This window comes from Acaromyces ingoldii (assembly GCF_003144295.1).
Source record: "Acaromyces ingoldii strain MCA 4198 unplaced genomic scaffold FA10scaffold_10, whole genome shotgun sequence".
Lineage (NCBI taxonomy): Eukaryota > Fungi > Basidiomycota > Exobasidiomycetes > Exobasidiales > Cryptobasidiaceae > Acaromyces > Acaromyces ingoldii.
The window spans coordinates 135,585-157,402 of record NW_020290256.1 but is presented as its reverse complement, the minus strand read 5'-3'; the positions used below and the strand labels follow the sequence as shown (position 1 = coordinate 157,402).

The 21,818-nt window shown below is 50.2% G+C and overlaps 11 protein-coding genes across 11 annotated transcripts; 4 read left to right on the top strand and 7 right to left on the bottom strand.

Moving 5' to 3' along the window:
- The first annotated feature begins 425 nt into the window (after positions 1-425).
- Positions 426-1,268, top strand: FA10DRAFT_291757 (hypothetical protein). The gene has a single exon (XM_025524367.1). The coding sequence runs from the start codon at positions 782-784 to the stop codon at positions 1,133-1,135; it is 354 nt and encodes a 117-aa protein (XP_025373878.1). The 5' UTR covers positions 426-781; the 3' UTR covers positions 1,136-1,268.
- Positions 1,269-1,358: 90 nt separating this feature from the next.
- On the top strand, positions 1,359-2,367 carry FA10DRAFT_270048 (hypothetical protein). The gene has a single exon (XM_025522980.1). It carries the CDS (start codon positions 1,401-1,403, stop codon positions 2,250-2,252), a length of 852 nt encoding a protein of 283 aa, XP_025373877.1. The 5' UTR covers positions 1,359-1,400; the 3' UTR covers positions 2,253-2,367.
- Positions 2,368-2,577: 210 nt separating this feature from the next.
- On the bottom strand, positions 2,578-3,454 carry FA10DRAFT_50681 (hypothetical protein). The gene is made up of 3 exons (XM_025525530.1): positions 3,385-3,454; positions 2,863-3,314; positions 2,578-2,797 (listed from the first exon to the last, which is right to left on the bottom strand). The coding sequence occupies exons 2-3, from the start codon at positions 3,196-3,198 to the stop codon at positions 2,630-2,632; spliced, it is 504 nt and encodes a 167-aa protein (XP_025373876.1). The 5' UTR covers positions 3,199-3,314; positions 3,385-3,454; the 3' UTR covers positions 2,578-2,629.
- Positions 3,455-3,886: 432 nt separating this feature from the next.
- FA10DRAFT_270047 (hypothetical protein) lies at positions 3,887-4,381 on the bottom strand. The gene has a single exon (XM_025522979.1). It carries the CDS (start codon positions 4,286-4,288, stop codon positions 4,097-4,099), a length of 192 nt encoding a protein of 63 aa, XP_025373875.1. The 5' UTR covers positions 4,289-4,381; the 3' UTR covers positions 3,887-4,096.
- A 527-nt stretch (positions 4,382-4,908) lies between these two features.
- FA10DRAFT_282142 (hypothetical protein) lies at positions 4,909-6,635 on the bottom strand. The gene is made up of 3 exons (XM_025523748.1): positions 6,041-6,635; positions 5,774-5,985; positions 4,909-5,714 (listed from the first exon to the last, which is right to left on the bottom strand). Exons 1-3 carry the CDS (start codon positions 6,552-6,554, stop codon positions 4,926-4,928), a joined length of 1,515 nt encoding a protein of 504 aa, XP_025373874.1. The 5' UTR covers positions 6,555-6,635; the 3' UTR covers positions 4,909-4,925.
- An 868-nt stretch (positions 6,636-7,503) lies between these two features.
- Positions 7,504-8,817, bottom strand: FA10DRAFT_291736 (hypothetical protein; the record flags this gene model as incomplete). The annotated part of the gene is made up of 3 exons (XM_025524366.1): positions 7,504-7,535; positions 7,913-8,538; positions 8,579-8,817. 3 exons carry the CDS (start codon positions 8,815-8,817, stop codon positions 7,504-7,506), a joined length of 897 nt encoding a protein of 298 aa, XP_025373873.1.
- A 140-nt stretch (positions 8,818-8,957) lies between these two features.
- Positions 8,958-9,869, bottom strand: FA10DRAFT_50613 (hypothetical protein). The gene is made up of 4 exons (XM_025525529.1): positions 9,836-9,869; positions 9,649-9,754; positions 9,534-9,590; positions 8,958-9,416 (listed from the first exon to the last, which is right to left on the bottom strand). The coding sequence occupies exons 2-4, from the start codon at positions 9,685-9,687 to the stop codon at positions 9,099-9,101; spliced, it is 414 nt and encodes a 137-aa protein (XP_025373872.1). The 5' UTR covers positions 9,688-9,754; positions 9,836-9,869; the 3' UTR covers positions 8,958-9,098.
- On the bottom strand, positions 9,376-10,207 carry FA10DRAFT_270043 (hypothetical protein). Its single transcript, XM_025522978.1, has one exon. It carries the CDS (start codon positions 10,095-10,097, stop codon positions 9,810-9,812), a length of 288 nt encoding a protein of 95 aa, XP_025373871.1. The 5' UTR covers positions 10,098-10,207; the 3' UTR covers positions 9,376-9,809.
- Positions 10,208-13,483: 3,276 nt separating this feature from the next.
- On the top strand, positions 13,484-14,212 carry FA10DRAFT_291734 (hypothetical protein; the record flags this gene model as incomplete). Its single annotated transcript, XM_025524365.1, has 2 exons — positions 13,484-13,817; positions 14,012-14,212. Exons 1-2 carry the CDS (start codon positions 13,620-13,622, stop codon positions 14,210-14,212), a joined length of 399 nt encoding a protein of 132 aa, XP_025373870.1. The 5' UTR covers positions 13,484-13,619.
- Positions 14,213-16,970: 2,758 nt separating this feature from the next.
- Positions 16,971-17,620, bottom strand: FA10DRAFT_263184 (hypothetical protein; the record flags this gene model as incomplete). The annotated part of the gene is made up of 2 exons (XM_025520180.1): positions 16,971-17,486; positions 17,525-17,620. 2 exons carry the CDS (start codon positions 17,618-17,620, stop codon positions 16,971-16,973), a joined length of 612 nt encoding a protein of 203 aa, XP_025373869.1.
- Positions 17,621-18,474: 854 nt separating this feature from the next.
- FA10DRAFT_282139 (kinase-like protein) lies at positions 18,475-21,342 on the top strand (the record flags this gene model as incomplete). The annotated part of the gene is made up of 13 exons (XM_025523747.1): positions 18,475-18,600; positions 18,662-18,870; positions 18,936-19,048; positions 19,149-19,201; positions 19,324-19,344; positions 19,422-19,504; positions 19,621-19,687; positions 19,779-19,855; positions 19,909-20,067; positions 20,462-20,507; positions 20,697-20,774; positions 20,823-20,873; positions 21,043-21,342. 13 exons carry the CDS (start codon positions 18,475-18,477, stop codon positions 21,073-21,075), a joined length of 1,116 nt encoding a protein of 371 aa, XP_025373868.1. The 3' UTR covers positions 21,076-21,342.
- Positions 21,343-21,818: the final 476 nt, after the last annotated feature.

Below are 21,818 nucleotides of genomic sequence, written 5' to 3'. Positions count from 1 at the left end.
TTGACACTTACATTAGAGATTCATATTCGGTTGGGTTCGGGTCAAGTGCCAGGCCTCAATCTGCCGGCAACGAGAATGTACTTGACGCCTTTCGCAACAAACAAAGCCATGCAAGGACAGCGCCAAAGAAGGCATTGAAAGCAGCGTCAGCGTAGCAACATTGTCATAGATAAGGCAGAGTCTATGACATGATCCTGCTGTTGCCTCCCCCTTAACCCCTTTCTCCATCGCCTCTCAACCGATATCTCTCTCCTTCGTCCAAGCACTTCCTCCGGCAACTCAACACCAATGAATACGACGCCAACATCAACTCACGTGGGAGCAAAGTCGACCTGCCGACCGGGAAAGCGATGGACCGAGGAGAAAGACCGACTGCTCACCACCTCCATGAAGGCCTTTCCCAATAGCAACTATTCGTGATGGCCATTGCTGCCAATGTCCCGGATCGAAGAACCAAAGATTGTCGCAAACGGTGGGTCAGTGGCCTCAATGATTCCTTGCGCAAGGGTTGCTGGTCCACTGCCGAAGACGAGGCCGTGAAGAAGAGCATCAATGAGCGCGGCAACGACTGGGCCAAGATCTACACTATCGTCGGCCACCGCCCAGGGGATCAGTGCTCCAAAGCGATAAAAAGAGGTCCTCGATCCGACATTTGAGCGAGAGGCGTGGTCGGAGGAAGAGGAAATCAAGCTGCTCGACCTCTACGACAACTTCGGCATGTCGTGGAAAAGATCGCAACCCACTTTGACGGGCGACGTGCCCTCAGCTGCCGCAATTGTGCATGCAAGCTCCTCGTCGCACAGAAGAACCTAAGCCGAGGACCAATAAGGCCGAGCAGGTGTGTTTGGCTACGCTTGCTGAGGGTTCGACGCCGAACGAGGCACCGCCACACTCGGCCAACGAGGAGCAAGAGCTGTCAGCCCAGCCAGAGTCGCCCGCCATAGCCTTAGCAGCGGAAGCAGCAGAGCCGCTTTCTAAGTTCACCAGTCTCTCTTCTTCCTTCGCATCTACATCTACTGAGGAAGATCAGGCGTCGGAAATGGCACCCACTGACGACCTGGGCCAATTCACCAAGTGTTGCGCGGGTGACGCCAGGATCCTGCCCCTCTTGACTTTACCCAGACTCCTCCAGTGACGGCCATGACTTTTGGAATCGAGTCTATCGTCAACGACATGCAGGTGGAGCCAAGTGCGTCCGCACAATATTTGCAGCTGGCAGACACGCAGTTGCAGAGCTCCACCCCTCAATCCATGCCAACGAGGGCCGCCGACGAGTTTTGCAACAGCGACTGCATCAATTCGATCTCGCCGACAGGTGACCAGGTTGCAGAGCAGTTTCGTCGTCCCCTGTGCCCGACGCTTCCGTCACTCTAGACAACAACAATGACGGCGACACGTTCATGGAAGCGGCAGGGCACGGTGACGGTGCTAGAGAAACGCAAGGACTTGGCTTCGACGAGGCCGATACGCTCATAAACGAGAGCCCAGAGCAGCAACCAGGGACATATCCGAAAACTGTCAAGAAGGACAAGGCACCCACGAAGAAGAAAGAGGCACAGTCTCTAACGGAGAGGCGATCCACGCTTGCGACCATGGACAGCTCTTCGCAACACTTCCAGGCGCTAATGCACCTCGCTGGCGACCCGGCTTTTGTGCTACGACGCATCCAGCAGCAGCAGCAGCAACAGCAGCATGGCTCGCTCGAGCCGGAGCAGGGATACGACCCGCCCAGGCGTCAGTCGTGCTGGTTAGCCCTGCCGAGTGGCGACTCCTTCATGCTTAACGCGAACCTTTTTGACGACGCGCTTCTCTCCTCAGCAACCAGCCAGTTCGACGCCCCCTCTCGACATCTGTCTTACTATGCTGCTTCGAATCTCTCCGACGCATGCTACTCGTTTCCTTCCTTATCATCATCGTCTAACTCTTTCTCTTCCTCATCGTCTGTCATTCGCTCCCCTGCACTCCTACCCGCGCTCAGCGGCGGCGGCAATGGCAGCAGAAACGGCGGCGGCGGCAAGAGCAACATGGCCATGACACTAGCCCTCGTCGCCGCCAGCATTGCACGCACGGCCGCGTCTCCGGCCAAACAGCATGAGCCTGCCGCGTTCTCACAGAACATCTGCGAGTGCGCATCTTCCGACGCATTGTCTGGCGACATTATGCGCCAAATGCAAGACATGCATGGGCTAGGCCTAGGTGGCGAGGGCTTTGGTGGCGAGGACCTGGGTGGCGGGGGCTCCAAGACTATGTGATTTTTCAGCTGCTTGCCGTGAACATCCGAACCGCCTGCGCGTGTGCCCTCGTTTTCTCTTCTTGCAACCCGTCACATTCTGTCTAAACTTCTCAGCATTTTTGCGAAAGTCAACATCTTCATGTGTTGTGCCTTAAGACACGTGTGATACGTTCAAGATTCCCATTAGGGACAACGTCAGTGCATCATTTTTCGCTTGCGACCGAGTCGAACCGAAATGGTGAAAGGGGCAACTAGAAGCCAGCCGCTGCCCAAAATTAACTGGGACGTGTGACAAAGATGATCGACGTTTCATGGCTTTACTCTTAAGAACTGCTTGTCCTACAAAGGGGAGTGAATCCGGATGAAGGGTTCCGGCCTCAGACCAATTTGCTAACACTAATGTCTCTGTCCTCGATACTCCGTGAGTAATTGTTTGATCATCAACTCAACTCTAGGTTTGTACACCGATACCACCCAACTGCGGATCCGCAACAACATCAGTTGGAGATGGAAGATATCGATGTCACAGGTTTGATCAAGTTTTCTGCTGATCGGCAAGAGATGCTGAAGTGTGCAAATGGCCTCATCAGGATTCGCCTTCTACGACGGGACGAGAAATGGAGACTCACGTACGATTCGCTTTGTTCCTGGTAAAATGCGATGAAAGCTTCCCACAATGTTCCGCACGAAGCGAAGGCAAAGACTGGCAGTGTGTCTGTACCATCATCGTAGGACGAGAGCTGTTGCAGAAGACTCAAAGCCTTCGCAGCACCACCTGCAGACTGATTTTCCGCAAAAAATAGAGAACTCGAGTCCGACTTTGCCTCGTAAACAAGAAAGGGAAATGCGACCTCTTCCAGTCCTGTCGAAGGCGTGGCGATAAGCCTGAATGCTGCGTGCGAGTTTAGCAGCCCAAGGACATGCTCAGTCAAGAGCTCGTCCCGGGCGCGTGTCTGCGAAGACATCGTTTGCAGCTCTGCCCTTTCGATCACACGAAGTCCGACACCAATGTCGGGCTTTGGGATAGAGAGCGGTCTCGAATCTGCTGATGACGGTCCGACGGGTGCCGTCCATGCGACATCTTCGCTAGTCCGTGTAAGAGTGAGCAAAGAGTCAGTGTGACCCTATCGTCAACTCTCGAAATACCTCACCTTGAACAAAAGGCGTCGCAATCCGTGATAACACTCATAATACGACGATTCAGATGCATCCATGCGCTCTCTACCCTGCCCTGAAAAGAATTTGGTTGCATGTTCTTGACAATAACCGCGCAAGATATCGCTTCTCTGAGCTCCGGGACCGAACCTGCTTCCACAACATCAGCGATTTGGGCCATGGTCGGTTCGTACTAAATTGCATAAAGTGCATCGGAAGACGTCAACAAATTGCGGCGTATTACGTACGTGGCTACAAGAATTGACCCACCCCGATCAAGGCTGGCGTCAATGGACTGAGATCGCTGAGGCTCCGCTTAAGAGTGTCGATATGCAACGGCACCCGTTCTTGTGGAAGGCGATTGACGAAGATAGATGCCTGCTCCAGGAATCGTTTCCTGTAGGTCCGACTAGCAGCCTTCGTATAGCTTGTGCCTTGAGAGTCTGACATGGTGTTAGGTAGCTAAACCCTGTTAGAGCTGTCAACAAATCCTGTGCTCTCGGTCAATTGTATCATCTTTGCATCGGGGCTAGGCTCATTGCCATGTGGCCTAATCAATCCGGAGATCAATCGTGGCATATCACGTGTTAAAGAGCTCGAGTCTTTAAACTCTAGCAAGTCACGGGAACCACCCGAGACGATATGGATCTGTTCACAACAGGAACTGACTGAAGCGTAGATCTAGCCTTGTCACAGGAAACAGCCGCGTCACATCAGGTACACATACTGTCTCAAGTGATGGCACCAACGGTCAATCGCTTTTCGGTCCGCATTGGGGACCAAGACGTGCCCTTCTAAGCAATAACTGTGGCTGTTCTGTCTGAAGAAGCTCGAAGCGATCTTTGCGAGCATCAAAATTGTCGAAAAAGAGAGGATCATCGCGTGGAGCCACGGCTCCATATCGAAACACCGCGAGGGTGCGCTGTGTGACAAAGTCCCGTTCAATGCTTGGCCAGCCGATGAGGAGAAAGATGTCAGCAAAGATGGCTCGCGGCGTTGTGCCCAGAACGACGAGAAGCGGCCTCGTTACCGTGTCCAGCGTAAGCAGGCCGACAACGAGTTGAGCGGGCCGGTCCTCGACAATCCTTAACGTGTTGATGGCGTGCGGTTGGCCTCTGTCCTTGCCTCTGCTCTTGTTCTACTGCACGTGTCCCATCTCGCCGTTACCGTCGTCGTCGTCGCAGTCTTTGTTTCCTCCCTCAACTTGCTCTAATTTGCTTGAAGACGGACAGCGCCTCGGTGATCCATGAGCACTGCGGCACAAGCCCGTTGGGTGCAGGTAGTACCAGAGAGCCACTGACGAGCGTCGTGATACCGAGGGAAAAAAATCCTAATGGAAGCCAGCGGGCCCCGACAGGGGCATTTGCCTCGCTTGGGCCATGACGAAGCTGACGTTGTGGTCAAAGTAGAAGAAACCATGATGGGAAAGCCGAGCGGCGCGCCCCCGAAAACCCAATTGACCTCAATGATCCAGAAATGCAACGAACCAGCGTCGGTCCATTGTGGGGAAGAGCAACTTTGCCATTTTTTCCACCAGTCATCGCGCTAGCAACTCTGGCCCTTGTGGAGTGAACATTGCTTCCACATAGCCCATGTTCAGCTCGGTTTGATTGCGAAAGGTCCAGATGTGAGGCTGGCTCACCGAACCTCCGCAGCGCATGTCGATCTGGCAATCCTGTACAGCGAACGTATGGTCGCCATCCTGCCCACCGTGGCCAGTACCATAGGATCGCTTGAGGTAAGCCTCTACGATCCCAACGCTGTTAAGCCCAATGCCTGTCTTGAACGTGGTTTCGCTCTGCCCGCTTGCCATCGCGGCTGCCTCCTGGTTGTAGGCATGCCAGAATCCGTGGGCGCCTTTGCCTGCGAAGCTAGAGATCTGTTTGAGCCGATCCGTGAAAAATTCTTTGAGCTGCTCGGCGATGAACCAAAGGCAATGCTCTACTTCCATTCTTCCTTCGGCTATCATGCAGTCAAATAAGCCCGTAGCCGCGATAAGCAAGCCCGTCTCAGCGCTTGATGCTGTTCCCTTCAGACCCTCCTTCTCCGCCATCCATCTGCGCAGGTTGAAGGTGACCACAATGACCGCATCGTCATAACCCATGGTGATTTCCTCTTCCGTTCGAAAGAGCTCCAGAGTTGCCAAAATGAGACATGCTCCAATGCCGTAGGCGGCTGTCAAGCCTCTCTCCTTGCATGCTCGAAGGAAGTCTTTGCTGGTCTCCTTGTCAAGCCTGAACCGATGCAACTTTGTAGGCAATGCGTCTCTGGGCCAAGGCTTCATTTTGCAGGCAAATGACTCGTTGAGGGGTAAGCCCGCTTTGGACTTGAGAGCAGAAAGAAGGCGCGTGAGCAGAAGTCCCCATTTGGCATCAAGCAACCCACCTCAATCAGTCGCTTGCCAAGGTCTCCGTAAGGCTCGCCTGAATTGTAGTCGTCTTCCGTCATGCCCACGGCGTCTAGAGCATGGCTTCTGAGTCTCCTCAGAGGGCTTTGCATGTCAACGCCAGGCGCTACGTGATCGTTGTCGAGCGTACCATGGCCATCTAAAGCAAGTCTTTCCAGAAAGCGATCGAGCACGGAGAGCAGGCCAGGTCCTTAGTGCGAGTGTTTAGCGCATGAATGCATTCAGATAAAATACCTTACACTCACCATCGAAGAGAACATGATGAGATCTGATCAGAATCGAAAGAAGATCGGCTCTGGTTGACATGCTGACGACTAACTTGATCATGTACGAATCAGGCTCATTGACGCGACCTAATGGCAAGACGGTGCTCAGCTGGATTCTAAGATCTTCGATTGATTGATTTTCCCTTTCCACCTCCAGCGTCTGTTCCAGCCAATCTTTTCTGGCCCTGTCGGAAAGAGGCGTGAACTGCAGCCTGATGCTATCCTTGTCATCATGTCTGACCAATGTGCAAGCCAGATCAGGAAGCTCGGCGAAGACATCCAGCCAAGCATTTGAAATCTTTCTCTCCAGTCCCTGGCCTTGCATCGATGTATTCACCCCAATTTGAAGGCCTACGCTGGGCTCAGCAGGGCCAAAGGCATGCTCGTTGAAAGAGGCCAGAACAGACTCAAAGCCAAAGATTGTGCGCTCAAAGACTTGCCGTTCATGACTGGCCGTATCGACCGCTCGCCAGGGTGACAGCTTTGACCCCATGTCTGAATATTTTGTCCGCTTTCGTCGAGGGTCGGCTTGTGGCTTTCGTCAGAAGCTTCGGATTGATGATGGTGTTGGGATCTCATGTTTGGCGGGTCCCATCTAATTGCCATTTTTAAGACAAGCACTGAGCACGACATACGAACTCTGCTGTGTGCAGAAGCTAGACGAAAGGCGATATCATTTGAGATAACCTTGTGGTAAGTGCGCGCTGGCAGTCGCCAACAAGAGTCGACCCCGTGGCTCAGTAATGCAAGCTCGACTTTGAAGTGAAGGACATTCTTTATACCAGCTTGCAAGTTGCTGCCATGGCACGTCCACCATCCTCTCATTGCGGCAACTCTCAACACCCCTGACAGTTCGACTTCTCCGACAGCAACGAAGAAGATCACAGGGGATCGATTTCAAGTCAAGGGCAAGCCTGAGCACTTCTCTCGACTGAGCAGTTCAGGGATGGGGCAACATTCAGACTGGCTCGCAGGCCGGCCCAAAGACGCTCTTCTCTTTAAAAAGAAAGTTTCGGGAGCAAAGATGGACCCGAACTCCCGGGGAGTTTAGGGGGTGTTGGGTCTGTGCTTCAAGCTCTTACATGGTTTCGACGAATGTCGTTGGCTGACAGAAGATGAAAAGATGAAAGTAATCGTTGGAGAGATACTAAGACGAGTGCGCCCTCTGCCTACGTGACGACGCGGGTTTGAAGCGTCATCATGTTCTCTCAGAGAATGAATGAACACATCGTCTCGCTTTTGCACCAGTTGGGATAGTATTTGGCAGAGTCCGGCGTCCCGGAGGCTCATCATATTTGGATGAATGAATCATTGACCTTTTTGTGACGTCTGTGCTACGCTTGGAACGTCCGAAGAGCGCTGGAAGGCAGGTCGCCATACCATGGCACAGATTTTGGCCTTGTATCGGGGACTTTTCCTGACGCTTGCCTTCCTCGTTTCCTTCAGAATACGTTCACGAGCTTGTCCACGCAGCCTGACAATAGGCAGCAAAAGACGTTAGATAGATCTGCAACGAGCGAGCACCTCACGCAAGTCGCTCAGGCATATCTCAAGAAGCACGGAGGTGAAAACGTGTCATCTCGATTACATGAGCTCAAAGAGTAGTCCTTCGTTGTTAATAATGTAATGACAACGAATCTGTGAGGCTTGGGTCGAATGAAATCTCCTCGCATGGTATCGGGTTTGCAAGATCCGAGACATTGGGGGTCGAAAGTACAGATTCACTCGAAACACTTAAGGGATGACTGCCCATGTCTTCAAAGCAGACGCCGCCAAATCGCCAGCAGCCCCAACCTGCAGGATCGTCGTTGAATTTTTGGAAAACAAGTAATTTGTCTTCTTTCTCCGTACCTCCTGGAATCTCGAATTGGTGAGACTGGAGCGCAATCCAGCCCGCTTCGCGATATTTTGTCCAGTGTTTTTCGCGCTGCACACGAATAGCAGGTCCCGAACTAGCTAAGGAATGCTCCGGTAGAGAAAACGACATCGCAGCTTCGGTGCCGTCGAAAAGTTCCGAATAAAGTGACCTGCCTGCTAGAAGCTGTTGAGCATCATCGCTAATGTCCATGTCGACTGATTCCTCCTTCGCCCCAGATTTAGGGTTGCCGAAGCTCAGCGTCAGACCGACGGCGCTCGCAGGATATTGAACGGTATTATTCCTTTTTGGGAACTTCCACGGATTCTTCTCCCTCGTAACTTCCTCGTGTGCGCTTGGGTCGAACAACTGGATCAGAAAGCGAATGCGATACGTGCCTGGTTGGAAAGAACGCAGCAAGATGCGTCCCTGCGCGATATTCAGAACGACAAGCTTTCTCCAGTAGGCTTTGAGCACATACAATTGCATGGTGAACGCGTCGACACACCAGAACGTTTGTTGCTCTCTCGAGCATTGCGCAAGCCAGGCTGTTCTTGTTTCCTGCTTTCCATCGATCCCAGATTTCTCGGTATGGATCGACTCCGTCGTGAGTTGGCGCGATCTGAAATCTCCGAGGAATCAACCACTTCCTCCATTCGCACCTTTTGACTGCTTGCTCATCGTGGAATGCTACGTCTATGAGCCAGTGCGTTGGCTTTGATACTCTGCACGATCCAGTAGTCTTGCCATAGTCATTGTCCAGATCCGCCATTTCTTCGTCGTTCCAGCTGTCAACTTCATCGAACAAATCCAAATTTTTGGTAAGACCGGCACTTTCATTTTCGTAGTCTTCTTCTTCGTGCGAGCATTGCTTGATGGCGAACCTCTTCAGCTCGATCATGAGATTTTTTGGGAAGCGCTCGATAATCCTTTGTTGAACGCCCTTTGAATAAGAGCATCAAACGAGTGCCAACCGATCTATATTCAATAGGCCGCCACAAACTTCCGTCTCGCAAGCACGTTAAGGCGAGTGTCATTGATGCAACTCGCGCTGAAGGCTCCACATTTCCTCCGACGATTGAACAATGGCAAGAAGCGACAGGAATATTCTGAGACAAGGCACACAGATCTACCACAGAGTGCAGCGCCCTAGTCACAGCTCGCATTTGCCCATGTCTCTTTTTATTCTGACGGGAAGTGAGAATAGCCTCTAACGTGCATAAGAGCACACTGCCGATAGTGAAACGCCAAGAAGTCCCGTCGCGGCAGCTCAATCTCGTCATCGATCCGAAATCTATCTCGGCGCAATACTTTGCCGTGATACTCCTTCGCCCTGACATCGGCAAAGACGTGGACGATTAGCGAAAATTGATCGCGAGTATCAGGAAATAGTGCCCAATTTCCTTGGTCGAAAGAATGGTGCAGGTCGCTCTGAAGAAGTATACCGTACTCGACTTCGTGGTATGACCCAGGTTGATGTCCCAAGAGCTCGGAATAGTACTGAATGGAACAGAATAGGACTTGATGTAAATCACAAGAGATACGTGACTTAGTTGGACCTGCACTCACCTCCGGGCGACTTTGCGGAAGAATGTGACAGGCGACAGAACTTCTCACCCTATCACTCAGAAGGCACGCGCCATCGCGCGCAAGAAGAGCTCGCCTGAAAGCAGCCTGATGGACAAGTAAGCGCCTGCAATTCTGATGCGGCAAGCAACTGAACAGTACTCACTTGGTTGGTATTCGAGCCTGTCAGAGATGATGCACTCATTGTACTATGCTCTGACTCCGGCCTTGGTGCTCGGTGCGCATATTGTAAACGCGGCCCGATGGTAGGACTACAACCGAGCGAAGAATCATCTACAGAGATTAGGTCATTAAGCCGGAGAAGAATCATGGTAGCACGGGAATGAGCTCACCTGAGCGTACAAAAAGGTACGTGCCAGTCGCAGGAGGTTGTTCGCGATCCAGGTGAGTCCCGTCCACACTACAAATCGTTCCCTCTTCCTTTATGCAAGCAGATAGCGTTTGTTCTACATACTCCCATGTGAGCACATGTCCTTTTCTCATGAACTCGATGGACAGTCCCACGAGCCTGTTGTTCTCCTGATCGACAATTTGAAGGAAGCCATCGTGCGGCCAAAGGCGGGACGTAAGGGAATAGGTCGTCGGAAGATTCATGATGAAGTGGGGCAATGTGATTGCAGGTTTTCACCGAGGCTGAAAGGACGGCAGATCACGTGTAATGTCATGTGACCAAAAAGCTTGAGAACGGAGACACGTGTCGGAGACATCTTGAAAGAGTCAAGATCTGTCCGACTGTGGAATTAGTATGTAGATAGAGACGTCGATCCCTGTCTTTGATCGGAAGATGGCTCCGCATTTTTCCAAATCTTTTTGTTTTTCTTTTCGTGTTCTTTCGGGGCCCGTCTCCTCAACTCGAAGAGCTGTCTGTTCTTCATCACCCGAGGACAATTTCCTTCTTCCCGCTCTCGAGAACTTTTATCGCTTGTCTTCGTCGATTTCTCACGATAGTACTTTGCTTGTCTCCCTCTGGGGTCGTTTGTGATTTCGATTCCGCAACAGCATGGCGCGACAAGATTGTAGTGGTATTTGTGCATGCGAACAGACTACTACCTAGTGGCTTAGACACTTATCACGTGCGCTTGATTTCCCTGTCGCGTAAATGAAAAGAAAGAGTGTATTTCTCTTCGGTCTCAGCAAAGGAGATCAAGAGACTTGTCTGCGCATTTACGTCCGTGAGCAGCGAGAAATAGACGCGTCTCTCGTCCAGCTTTCGTGGTTCTAATGTGAGTTCTCAAAGGAGCGACAATCACTATGCCATTAGTCATAAGTTGCCTCCTTTCTTGCAACGTGGTGTCTGTGCAGCAATTTCGGTCGCCTCTTCGCCCTCACTGCTGGCTGCTCGCCCTCACTGCTGGCTGCTCGCCCTCACTGCTGGCTGCTGGCTTCAGATAATGCTCCGCGGCGCGAGGACTATAGCACATAATTTTAAGATTTTCGAAGGGCGTTTCCGCAGCAAGAACATGCCAGTACTTCTTTGATAATCTGCGTATTGGGTAGCGAAAGGGCTTCCTTCGAATTTCCTCTCTTCAGAGATTGCCGCTCGCCAGGATAGTGCAACGATCAGAGCGATTGAGATCCATGATTGCAGCGACCTGTACTTTGTAATCGCGATGCCGAGAAATTTTAGGATGTACGCTGAATAGAAAGGGTGGTGAACGTAGGCATATACACCTTTACTGACAAGGCTCACCGGTACATCATCGGCACCGATGACAGTGAGTCTCGCTCTTCTTGTCGCATAGACTGCCGACACAAAGAACATCGAACCAAGCGCTGAGAGCGTCACTGCGAGAGAAAAGAATCGTTCTTGAGTCACGGAGGCGCTACCTAAGAAAGAGCACGAGGGCAACGATGAAAATGAAGATGGATGCGTAGATCCGTCCGTTCGCTTGTTTGCGTCGAATGCCACCGGGGCTGCCAGGACGAAGCATGCGAAGTTGACAAGGGCAAGAAATAGCATGTCGTACGGCACAAATTGGGCCAAATGAGCGATCATTCCATTTATATAGGGCCCTTCTTTCTCACGCGCTCACATCGGTCTTCGACGGACCGAAGGAATTTGTCTGTGGTAAGGCGACAATATGCCGCAATAATCTGATAATAAATGTGTCAGGCCACAATATGATAAGACGAAGGGCGATGAGATTAACAAAGAGGCATGACCGTGCAGGATTCTAGACCGTGCGTTGTTTTCTAGCCGGAAAGCGAACAAGAACCTTCAAAAGGAATTATAAGAGTGCAATCTGGCACTACAACATCTCTCCTCTCCTCCCTGAACGTATTGCAGCTCCTCAAGCTAAATACCCTTGAGTGCGATGATCAGACCTCTGAGAGACGAAGCGGCCAAGTGGGCCTTGCCTCAGATTCGCTCTCGGACAACGACGAGCCCTGCTATCAATCGATAGGAAGACAAAGACGAGCCTCCGTCGCAAGAGAAGCTCGAGAGAAGGGCGAGTGTACCTTCAATTCAAGAGAGCGGCCACTTCTATGATCGTACATGGGTGCTAGGCTCCCAAATGGCGCTAATTGCCATATCAAGCATTTGCAAGAAGATCCTCGCTTCCGATCCGGCCTTTAGAGGCTCACAACTACTCAGCATTCTGTTGCGTGTACAGCTTTGGTAAGTTGTTCTCGAATGTACTTGAAGGTCGACATTGACGCTCTCGAAAACAGCCTTTAGCGCTCTACAAGATTGTCCATTGCTTCGGCATAGTCCAGAAGGGTTTGTTCCAATGGCAAGTCGGCTCAGAGCAGGATGAATCTTTCCGGGAACGAAGTGGCGTCAAGGCGGCTAACAGACTAAGCCTATCGTTGGCCAGTCTTTACGTCTTCGAACTATCTGCTCGAACGCTATAACCGAAAGTCCAAACACACCACGTTCTGGCATCAGTCGTGACATTATATGTCACCCAGTGTCTCTATCTGCTCCCTAACTATCCGGCGTACGGTAGGCTTGGCATGTCCATGATCCTGTTTGAGGCATATGGATACGGAGCAGCCACAGATGTCGTCGGTTTCATATACCTACTTTGCCGCCGCACGACGACACACGTGTGTTTGGCTTCAGCTATCGTGGCCCTAGCCGGGGTCTTGCGCGCAGCGCAGTAAGCTGGACATGGCAAATACGATTTATTCTGACGCGCTTTCCTTCGCTCGTGCAGAGCTGGAGCTGGTGGGTACATTGTCAGCCTGCACTTTCCTACTTTGCGCGCCGCTCACTCAGAAAAAGGCGCCGAGGTCTCCTTTTCCCTACTTTGTACATGTTCGCGATAGTGCCCGAACCAATCAACACACTACGTCTTGTCCGACTATGCACCCGTTTCGCACAAAAGCTGGAAAGATAACACTGTGACTTTGCAGCGCCACATTAGGGACCGTCGAGATTTGCCTGTTTGCAACCGGTCCTATATATTCTGGTGCCCCGCTCTCGAATGGCCTTCTTTTCTTCTAGAAAGGATTTAATGCAAATTCACCGTCATCTTCGAGATCCGAATTTGAACGAAGCTCTTGTCCGAATGGAGATGAGAAGCCTCACTGAAGATCTACAGCCAGTGGAAAGTGTTCCCAACAGAGGCATGAGAAGCTTGACTTTCACTCGTAACTTACCGAGCAGCAAGGAGTGAGTCTGCAACCCAGTCACTCACTCACTATCTTTAGATTCTCAGAATACTAGCGAGACTCTCGGCCTGTCACTCACCTCTGTCTTTCTTTCAGTCTTTTAAAGTCCTTTCTGGACTGTCACAAAGAAATCAGGCAGACATTCTCGGGGACTACATTGACGTGCTCAAAAGAGTTGAGAGAGTCTGCTCCCAGCATCTTCCAGGTTGGCGGTTTCAGTCATGGTCGCGCTTCGACACAAAAGCGTTGGAAGCTGGCGGTTGCTGCTCATCGGTCGCTCCCAAGCATGGGCACGATGATGAGGGAAAAGATACACAAAGATCGACAATCGTGCTAGAATTAAAGCTGATGCACGACAAGGTGAGTTCCGGGGGCAAACGTATCGTCCGCCGCTCTATGGGGCTGGTCGATAACCAAGATGGGGGAAAGCGGTACCGTATGGCGGTCGGATGAGTGGATGGATATCAAGACCCAATTGCGCGAGAAATTTACAGCAGAATGTTGATGAGGAATGTTGATGAGGTTGGTGAGGAGATGCTCGACGTGTTGGGTGACCTCGGCCAAGTCAACAAGCATTTCACTGCTCTGAACGAATTCCAGCGCTTTCGCGAGGTGGCCATGAGCGTCGTCCGGGAGCTTAACGGGTTTTCTCGCGTCATCATCAATCAATTCGATAAGCGGTGGAATAGACAGATGGTGTGTTAGACCTTTGACTGAAACAATACCCACAAGCTCTAACGAGGTATGCACTTTCCTGCCACCAACTTTCGAGAACTACACATGATCAGCGAATGTTGTCTCCTCTACGTTACAATGAGCACTCCGCGGATGGTACACAAGGATGAGGATGAATCCAACTCGCACTTTGACATGATTCATCCTTTTTAAAGTCCCATGAGCCGTTAGCCGTCAGGTGTCTCGAAAATAAGGGAGTGCCCGCCTTCATGCGCATATTCATCTCGGTTCTTGACCAGCTCAAGAGCCTCACTGTCCTGCATTCGTATGGTCCAAAGGGCGAGCACGTCTTGTTCTCGTGCACCGGATCTGCCGTCTCCTGGGCGAGTCGTCGTTGCGCAACTTCGACCGTTTGAGCTACTTCCACCAGGTTTCTGCGAAGACGCTTGACACTGACGATAACCCAAGTTGCTACGTCATCTCGAATGCCAAATACTTCTCGCACCTTTGATGCCCATTTTTACTCAGGGCCATTGGCGACGAGACAAATATTCTAGATCCGCTGAAAGGCAGTTAAGAAGATTTACAGCGACTAATATCTGCCGATCAAAAATCCCTGCTGGTCGTCACCTCTGAGGATTCAGCCTCGAAGTTTTTTCGAAAAGGCCCTTCTTCCGAACTGTTAGAAGGTCATTGCTAGTTCCTCTCACGCTTTGGTCCGACCCGGGCTTCAACTCTATCACTTCTTGGGAAAGTGCAGACGAGACAAGTCAAATGAATAGAAGGACATGACAGCATCGGAACACAGAGATCTGCACAAGACCTGGTAGACACAATCATTCGAGCCTACTGAGCCCGGAAGAACGGAAGGAGGAGATAGTGTCAACGCTGTGATTGTTTGACAGCAACTCTATCAACATCTGACTGCAGTGAAAGAAGGCAAAGTGGGGCAACCAATCCCTCAAGCCTTTCCTCCCCGACTCTTGAAAGAAGATGCAGCTGCTACTCAACAAAATCATCACCTACCTCGTAATGACTCTCGACAGCCAGCTGAGCCTTGAGACGCTCAGATTCGGAGCAAGTTGCACGTAGCATCAAGGGACCTGCTTTTTATTTATCAAAGACCTCGACCTGCACTGACCTGGCAAAATCAGTGCAGTAGGGTCTTTCACCAGCTGCCATTTCATGTGTCGGATACAATCAGAATCTGTCAGTGAGTCGCAAAAAGTTCTGAGTGCAGTTAAAGATGTCAATTTTTGGGCGCTCGCAACGAATCCCGGACAAAGCAACCAGAATGTTGACTATGCCACTTTTGGCGTTGGTCAGCTTGCCAGGAAAAAATGAATCAGAACGCATAGCTTGACCTGAGCTTTCAGGGTGTAGCCCCGGGAGAGAATTAAGTCCCGGAGAAGAGACGTGACGTAGGGTTTGCCATACCAGAAGGTCTAGATCAACAAGGGCCCGAAGAAGGACTAGGGCCTTTCCGCCGCTGGATTCCTTACTGGACGTATGCGTGTACAACATGGATCAAAATGGCGGTTTCACAATTAAGCAATCAAGCCTTTTATCTATAGAGAACCGGAACGGTGTGCTAGGTTTATCTCATCTGCGGGCGAGTATACCCCACTTTCAATCGGATCCTTATTTGGAATTGTTGGAATTCGAAAATGTGTACACGTCCAACCGAAGTCTGGAGGAGCTAGTATTGAGCTGGGAACGGCACCAAGCTCTGAATGCTCGCAGTGAAGGACAGAGAGGTGATCGAAAAATTTGCGCAAAACCACCTCTAGATGATCCGAGAATTTTAAGATTTTCTTATGAAGGCGATATTGATCGGAAATTGTGGCCAGAATGGAACGGTCTCGATCGGAACAAGGCTGCAAATTTTACGCAAGGTGAATGAATAGGCCTGTTGACGCCGTCCTGGGCATCGCCGAAACGGCGAAAATCGGCCTCCAGCCTGCTACAAATGGAAATTGAAGCCAGCGAGTGTAGGCATATCGGCAACGAGATGCTCCGGTGGAAGAGAGGTCCGGTGGCAAAACACGGCTTGTGTACTATTAAACTCAAGAAAATTTGCAACCGCACCCAAACACTTCTGCTTTCAAGCCGTGTACTCAAGTCTGATAACAGTCACTGGAGTCAACGAAAAAGTCCGAAAATAAAAGAATGCTAAGCAATACTCAGAGACAGGTCGTCTCTAGGACTTAACTACATCTAGCCCCGAGTGCTAGGCTCTTTCATCTTTCTTGCTGTCGCTCGAAAATGCTTCGAGAGAGTGATCGACCTAACACGCTACCAGAAATTGTGTTGCGTGTAGATAGAAGCTGTAATCTCAATACTTCACAGTGAATTGTCTGTCTGCTATAAGGGAGCCGGACTGTATTTTGGCCTGAATCTTCACCAGATACGCCTTTTGTTTCCATTGTTCCCATTGTTCCATTGTTTCCATTGTTCCCATTGTCCCCATTGTCCCCATTGTCCCCATTGTCCCCATTGTCCCCTTTGTTCCCATTGTCCTCATTGTTCCCATTGCTCTCGTACTTATCTTCGTACTGTCGTTTCCATCGTTCTCGCTGTGTTGACACAACTCGCAATGGACACGAGTAAGCTATGTCCAGCAACTTATGACAAATGGGTTTTGGACTGGTTCTCTGCCAAGTGATGGAGAAGCTTATCGGTTGACTGGAGCCAGGACGCGTTTGTGGCGCTGTCGCAGACGAGATTGTTGAAGTACCACTCGTGCTTAAGTCAGGTACAGTGAATCAAATTGTTGCATCTTGGAAGAAATTGCTGACAGGAAAATAGAGCTGGATGTGACGGGTTGCAAGGTGCCAAAAATGACGGCTGCAGCGTGCCTAGTTGTCAATTGTCAAAGAATGAATATCGAGCCAAGGCTTGGAGAACTAAGGTCGTACTCGTGTCATGGACAGTTCATTTGAAGCCCACAGGGCCACAGGGCCATTCTCCGAGCCTGCCCTTTGCCTAGCACATATTGTGGCAACGCATCTAGCTTGCATATTCTTGGCTTAAAACATTCCAAATGGAGAAAGAGAGGAGAAGCCGGCGGCTGAACTTAAAATAAAAGGATAATGACTGGCCCCATCGACACCAAAACGTCCGACGAAGCTGACAAAGATAACGAAGCTGCTCCACGAAACAATCTCCGCCTGCTCAGTGGATCTGTTTAATTCGCTGTACCAGATCCATATGATTTGCCATAATCGACGAGAGCATGGCGAAGGTAATGGTGTCGATCTTCATGACGTTGATTAGCTCTGCGCGGTCGAGAATCGAGACTCCAAACAGGTGCGCTACGATGAAAAACTTTCTTGCCCGCTCGGCGCGTTTTCGAAGTCCTGCGTGATTTGCAGGCTCACTTCGTTGATTCTGCAAGATCTTCAGTAGGGCTGGATACGCTTCGTCATGGAAGCCCTTGCTTGCGACGTATTCGAGCGAGCTTGTTGCGGACGACACGATCAAATCCGCGTAAGCACGTCCAAATTCGAAATACTTCGAGTTCACGTCTTGAGATGCACCGTAATGCTGACTCTCAGCATGACCAAGACTCCGCAAGGCAAGAGAGACACGGCTTGACCTATCTAAGCTCTGAGAAGAGTGTTCAAAGAGGTTATTCGTGGACATGACAGTCTGCGTCCAGTCCTCTCTCCTCATTCCCGATGTAGGATACTGTACGGTTTGTGTTCGTGGCTTGTCCAACAATTCACCCATGAGTTGCTGAAGCCGTCGCTCGTGGCGCTCAACAAGAGCCTTCTTCTCTGAGGCTGGAAGCTTCGATCTTCGGTGAGCTCTGTCTTTAGCATCTTTTGTGATGTTTTTCACCTGGATAGGATAGAGAGTCAACGATGGTCGCAAGATTTGAGCTCAAGATTCCTATTTTGCTCACCACAAATTCCTTTCCTCGAAAAGAGAAGAAGAGGTCTGGCGCTTTGTCCAAGCTTTGAAGTTGTGCCCGGGCGAGTGCCTCAAGGAACGCTCGATAAATGATCGCTACGTGAGTAGGTTCATTCTTCCCTTCTCCTGGATCCATATACTCTCTAGCCGATTGAACGAAGTTCTCGATCCCCGAAATCCGTAAAAGCTCGGATTCCGTGGGTAGAGTGAGCTCGATTGGGGAGTCTGGCATCGATAACCTGTCGAGTGTGCTGAAGTGAAGATGATCGAAATTTAAGACCACCCAGAGCCTTTATCCTCTATTATAGCCAGGTGCCATCATACAAAGGGAACAAACTGGACAAAGGGATCTGAGTCTTCCACAGTCCCAGACGTGAAGTTAAATCAATTCGCGTTTTGTTTCTGAAATGTATCTAATAACACAAAAACGAAGGTCAAGTTTTGAGGTTGTACACTCTGTCAAACACTGCAAGCGTAAGAGGCAGTATAGATAGACCGTTCTCCGCTCAAAGGTACCAGAGCTGGAAAGCGCAAGTTCTTACGCTGCTCGACAGCCGGCGTCTTTCTTTGTCAGCTGCAAGTCGCCAAGAGCACGTGACTATAAGGTGTCACGCCCTGATCGGATCAGCCCCTCATCACGATGAGCAAATCGTCCTACCTAAAATGGTTTTCCGCCCGACTTAGATTCAGAATGTAGCTCGGGGCCTGACTGGCTCATTTGAAGACCCATTTGTTTAATGTACTACCTTGTCCTCGTAACATCATGAACATTGGCACCAGCATGAACATTGGCACATTGCAAGCGAAACCTCTCTACCTCGGTCGTCGTCTGCTGGGCGAAGGAGGTTTCGGCAAAGTCTATGAAGTAGAACGAGCCTCGGACAAGAAGGTGTGTTCATTGTGCAGCGAAGAAATTTGAAACGAGCTCCGCTCAGCCATAGAAATCATAGCTTTTCGCTCTAAAAATGATCACGGTCAACACCAATGCCGAGCAACGAAAGGTTGCTGCTCAAGAAGCAGCACTTCACTCGAAATTGGCACACCGCAACGTTATCGCTTTACTCGAACATTGGGAATTCGAACGCTCTTTGCATCTTCTTATGGACCTGGGGACTTATGGGGACCTAGAAATGTTTCTGGCTCAGAGGAACAAGTCTACGTAAGTCCGGTTTCTCTGTTATTCAATCATTAGGCTGAGAAAGATGGTCGATTGGTGAGCGACAGCATTGAGCTCCGACGAAATCTCTTTGCACAAGTCTGCGCCGGATTACATTACCTTCATGAAGGTCAGGACAACCAAGTGTCGGTGATTCATCGCGACTTGAAACCCTCCAATGGTAAGCAGATAATTGATTCTATGCCTGTCATACAACACATCGTGGGATGTGGCGAAGACACTGATGCAGAAAAATGAAGCTCACTGATCAAACTTGCCAGTCCTGATCGACCACAATTTCTGTGCAAAAATCGCCGACTTTGGCTTGGCAATCGTACGTGACAAACACGCGAAAGGACATTGGGGCATCGCAGGTGTAAGCACAGAGGTCCCTCATCCATCGTACCATGCAACCGTGCTTACTGCATAGGTGCTTCATTCTTTACCTCAATGCAGACGCCTGGCTTCAGATCGCCAGTGAGTGGAGAATTTGTGCTTGAGACACACGAGCTGTGGCTGTTGATCCTGTCCCTACCCTCTTCTGTGGACAACAGGAAATGCTGAGAGGCGAAAAATACGGCGTCAAAAGCGACTTGTGGTCTCTCGGATGCCTTTTTTTTCAAATTCTGACAGGAAAGTGAGTGCCGCGTAGACTTGCTGAGGATTTCAATATCTCACATAATTCTCTTTTGATAGACACCTGTTTGATGAAGGTGGTGTCAACAGAGATCAAAATATTTTACGGAGTCGTAGCTTGGCCGCTCTCGCCGATCTCAACCTTCCTGAGAAAAACGTGGTCAACAGTCTTCTTCAAGCTGTGGTGAGCTCTTGTACGGCTCTCAATGAAATTGCATTGAGACACTTACCATCTTCTCTGTTCGTCACCGTCACATTTGCTTCTGCTGAAACAGCCATTGCAGAGACTGTCCTCGGCCCAGCTACTTGCCAATTCTGCTATCATAGATTGGCTTGTAGACACGCCCCTTCAGTGAGTTCATCCTTTTCGACCAAATAAATGCTTCTAATGCAGCCCATCGGAAGTCTTGATGATGTGCATCGAGAAAACACTCTGGTCGATTCCGCATCTCCCGTCGGACCGCCTGAGGAGACGAAAATGATACCTGTACATCACAAGCTCGTGAGGCACCCGAGCCTCTCGCCTCTTTTATCCTTTGTCACTGCTCAGACCTCCGACGAAAGGTGCGTGCACTTCTCTATCTACCCTTTTCCCCGACTGCGACTCATCTCATCTTTCTTTTAGGCAAAAGGCCGTGCATTTCCGAAAAATAAAAATCGGCCCATGATCAACTCATCGGAAATTGGAGCAATCAAGGTGCTGTCAAACCCACAGAAATCCTAATTTCTTCGATAGTTCGACTCGATGTAGCACAGATGCAGTGCAGCGAGGCCGGGCATGATCTAACGAGCTGTATGAAGTGTGCACTTTGACACGCTACCTGTTCTGCGTTGTAAATTCCTCCTACCACTCTCGCTCTTGTAAGAACGAAGTGATTCTTCGAATTTCGACCTGAATGAAGCCGTGCAAGCCCCGAAAGACGGCTGTGAAAGAGCCGCATGTCTAACTTAGTCCAAGAACGCGCAAAGTTGAGCAATGCGATCACAGCGCAGCATTTGTAATGGTAAGCAGTCTTGATTTACGAGTCGTAATTGAATTGAGCAACTATTCTACTCCTTCACAAATATCCCGGATAACGATTCGCTCCGATCAATGCACGAGGGAAAAGCTTGGGTATCATCAATCACGAAGCGGAATTCAGTCACTCGGATATTTCATGTCAAAGCGCTTGTGCTCTGAATCGGTGAATTAGTCTCGCTATCCATGGTACATCTTCGGTCGTGCATCGCGTTCATACAAGCAGAGGCCTGGCTTCATTCTCATTCTGCACGTATAATAGCCCCTTGAGGGGCTTGATGAGGACTGTAAGCCTCCTTAGGATGGAGACTGCAGCCAGCGAGTGCAGTCGAACCGGGAAGGACACGCTCCGGTAAGATTAAAGGTTGGTCCAATGGCAAAGAGAAACGTTTGCAACCGCATTGGGAGATGGAGGTCAATAGAGTAAATGAAGAAACAATGAAATTACATATATCATACCAAGCAATGCTTGGAGACGAGCTGTCTTTGGGAATTAAAAAATGTTGAACACCGAATGCTAGATACACGGCAATAACGACAAGGCTCTTCCTTGATTCTCGTTATCGCTCGAATAAATTGTTTCTTGTCTACCTTAAAGAGTGATCGACCCGATACGCAACCAGCATCATGGTTCGTGAAGGAATCAGCTATGGTGCCAATAGTGCACATTCATTATTCTGCTTGCTGTGCAGTGCTTGAAGGAACAATTGGTAGGCTAGAGCCTAGGTCGAGGGCTCTTCTTCATCAAAAAGATGATTAGATCCACTTTGCCGTAGAGTTGAGATTAGTGCAAGGCAGTCGCCCTCCTTTTTTTTTTTTTTGGGGGGGGGGGGGGGGTGGGCCTGACGTAGCGCTAAAGCTTGGTTTCTGGGCGAAAAGCTGAACTTCTCTAATTAAAAAGTCGACGAGACGTGAGTAACAAATGTTCTGCATTTGCGACGGGTTGTACCTGGAGCGGAAGAAACAGAACATTGGTGAGCATTGGATCATCAAAACTTCCTGTGTTGTCGCCCTCGTCTTCGGCCGGAGAAGCGTTCTGCAAAGCGATTTCACACGCGAAGTAAGGTTTTGAGTCGTGGAAGGGATTCAGCGCTCGAAACCGGTGACATTCTTCGGTCAACATGTGATCCTCCGTGCTATTGAGCACTCGCGCAGAATTGGCTTCCACGATCTCGAAGGAACTCTCAGAAACCGCCCGCTTCCACATTCCCTCATACTGCCACACATTCGTCGATATTCGAGATGATAAATTTCTCGCCGAGCTGTATGTCGGCCTGAATTCAGGCGCATGAGGTTG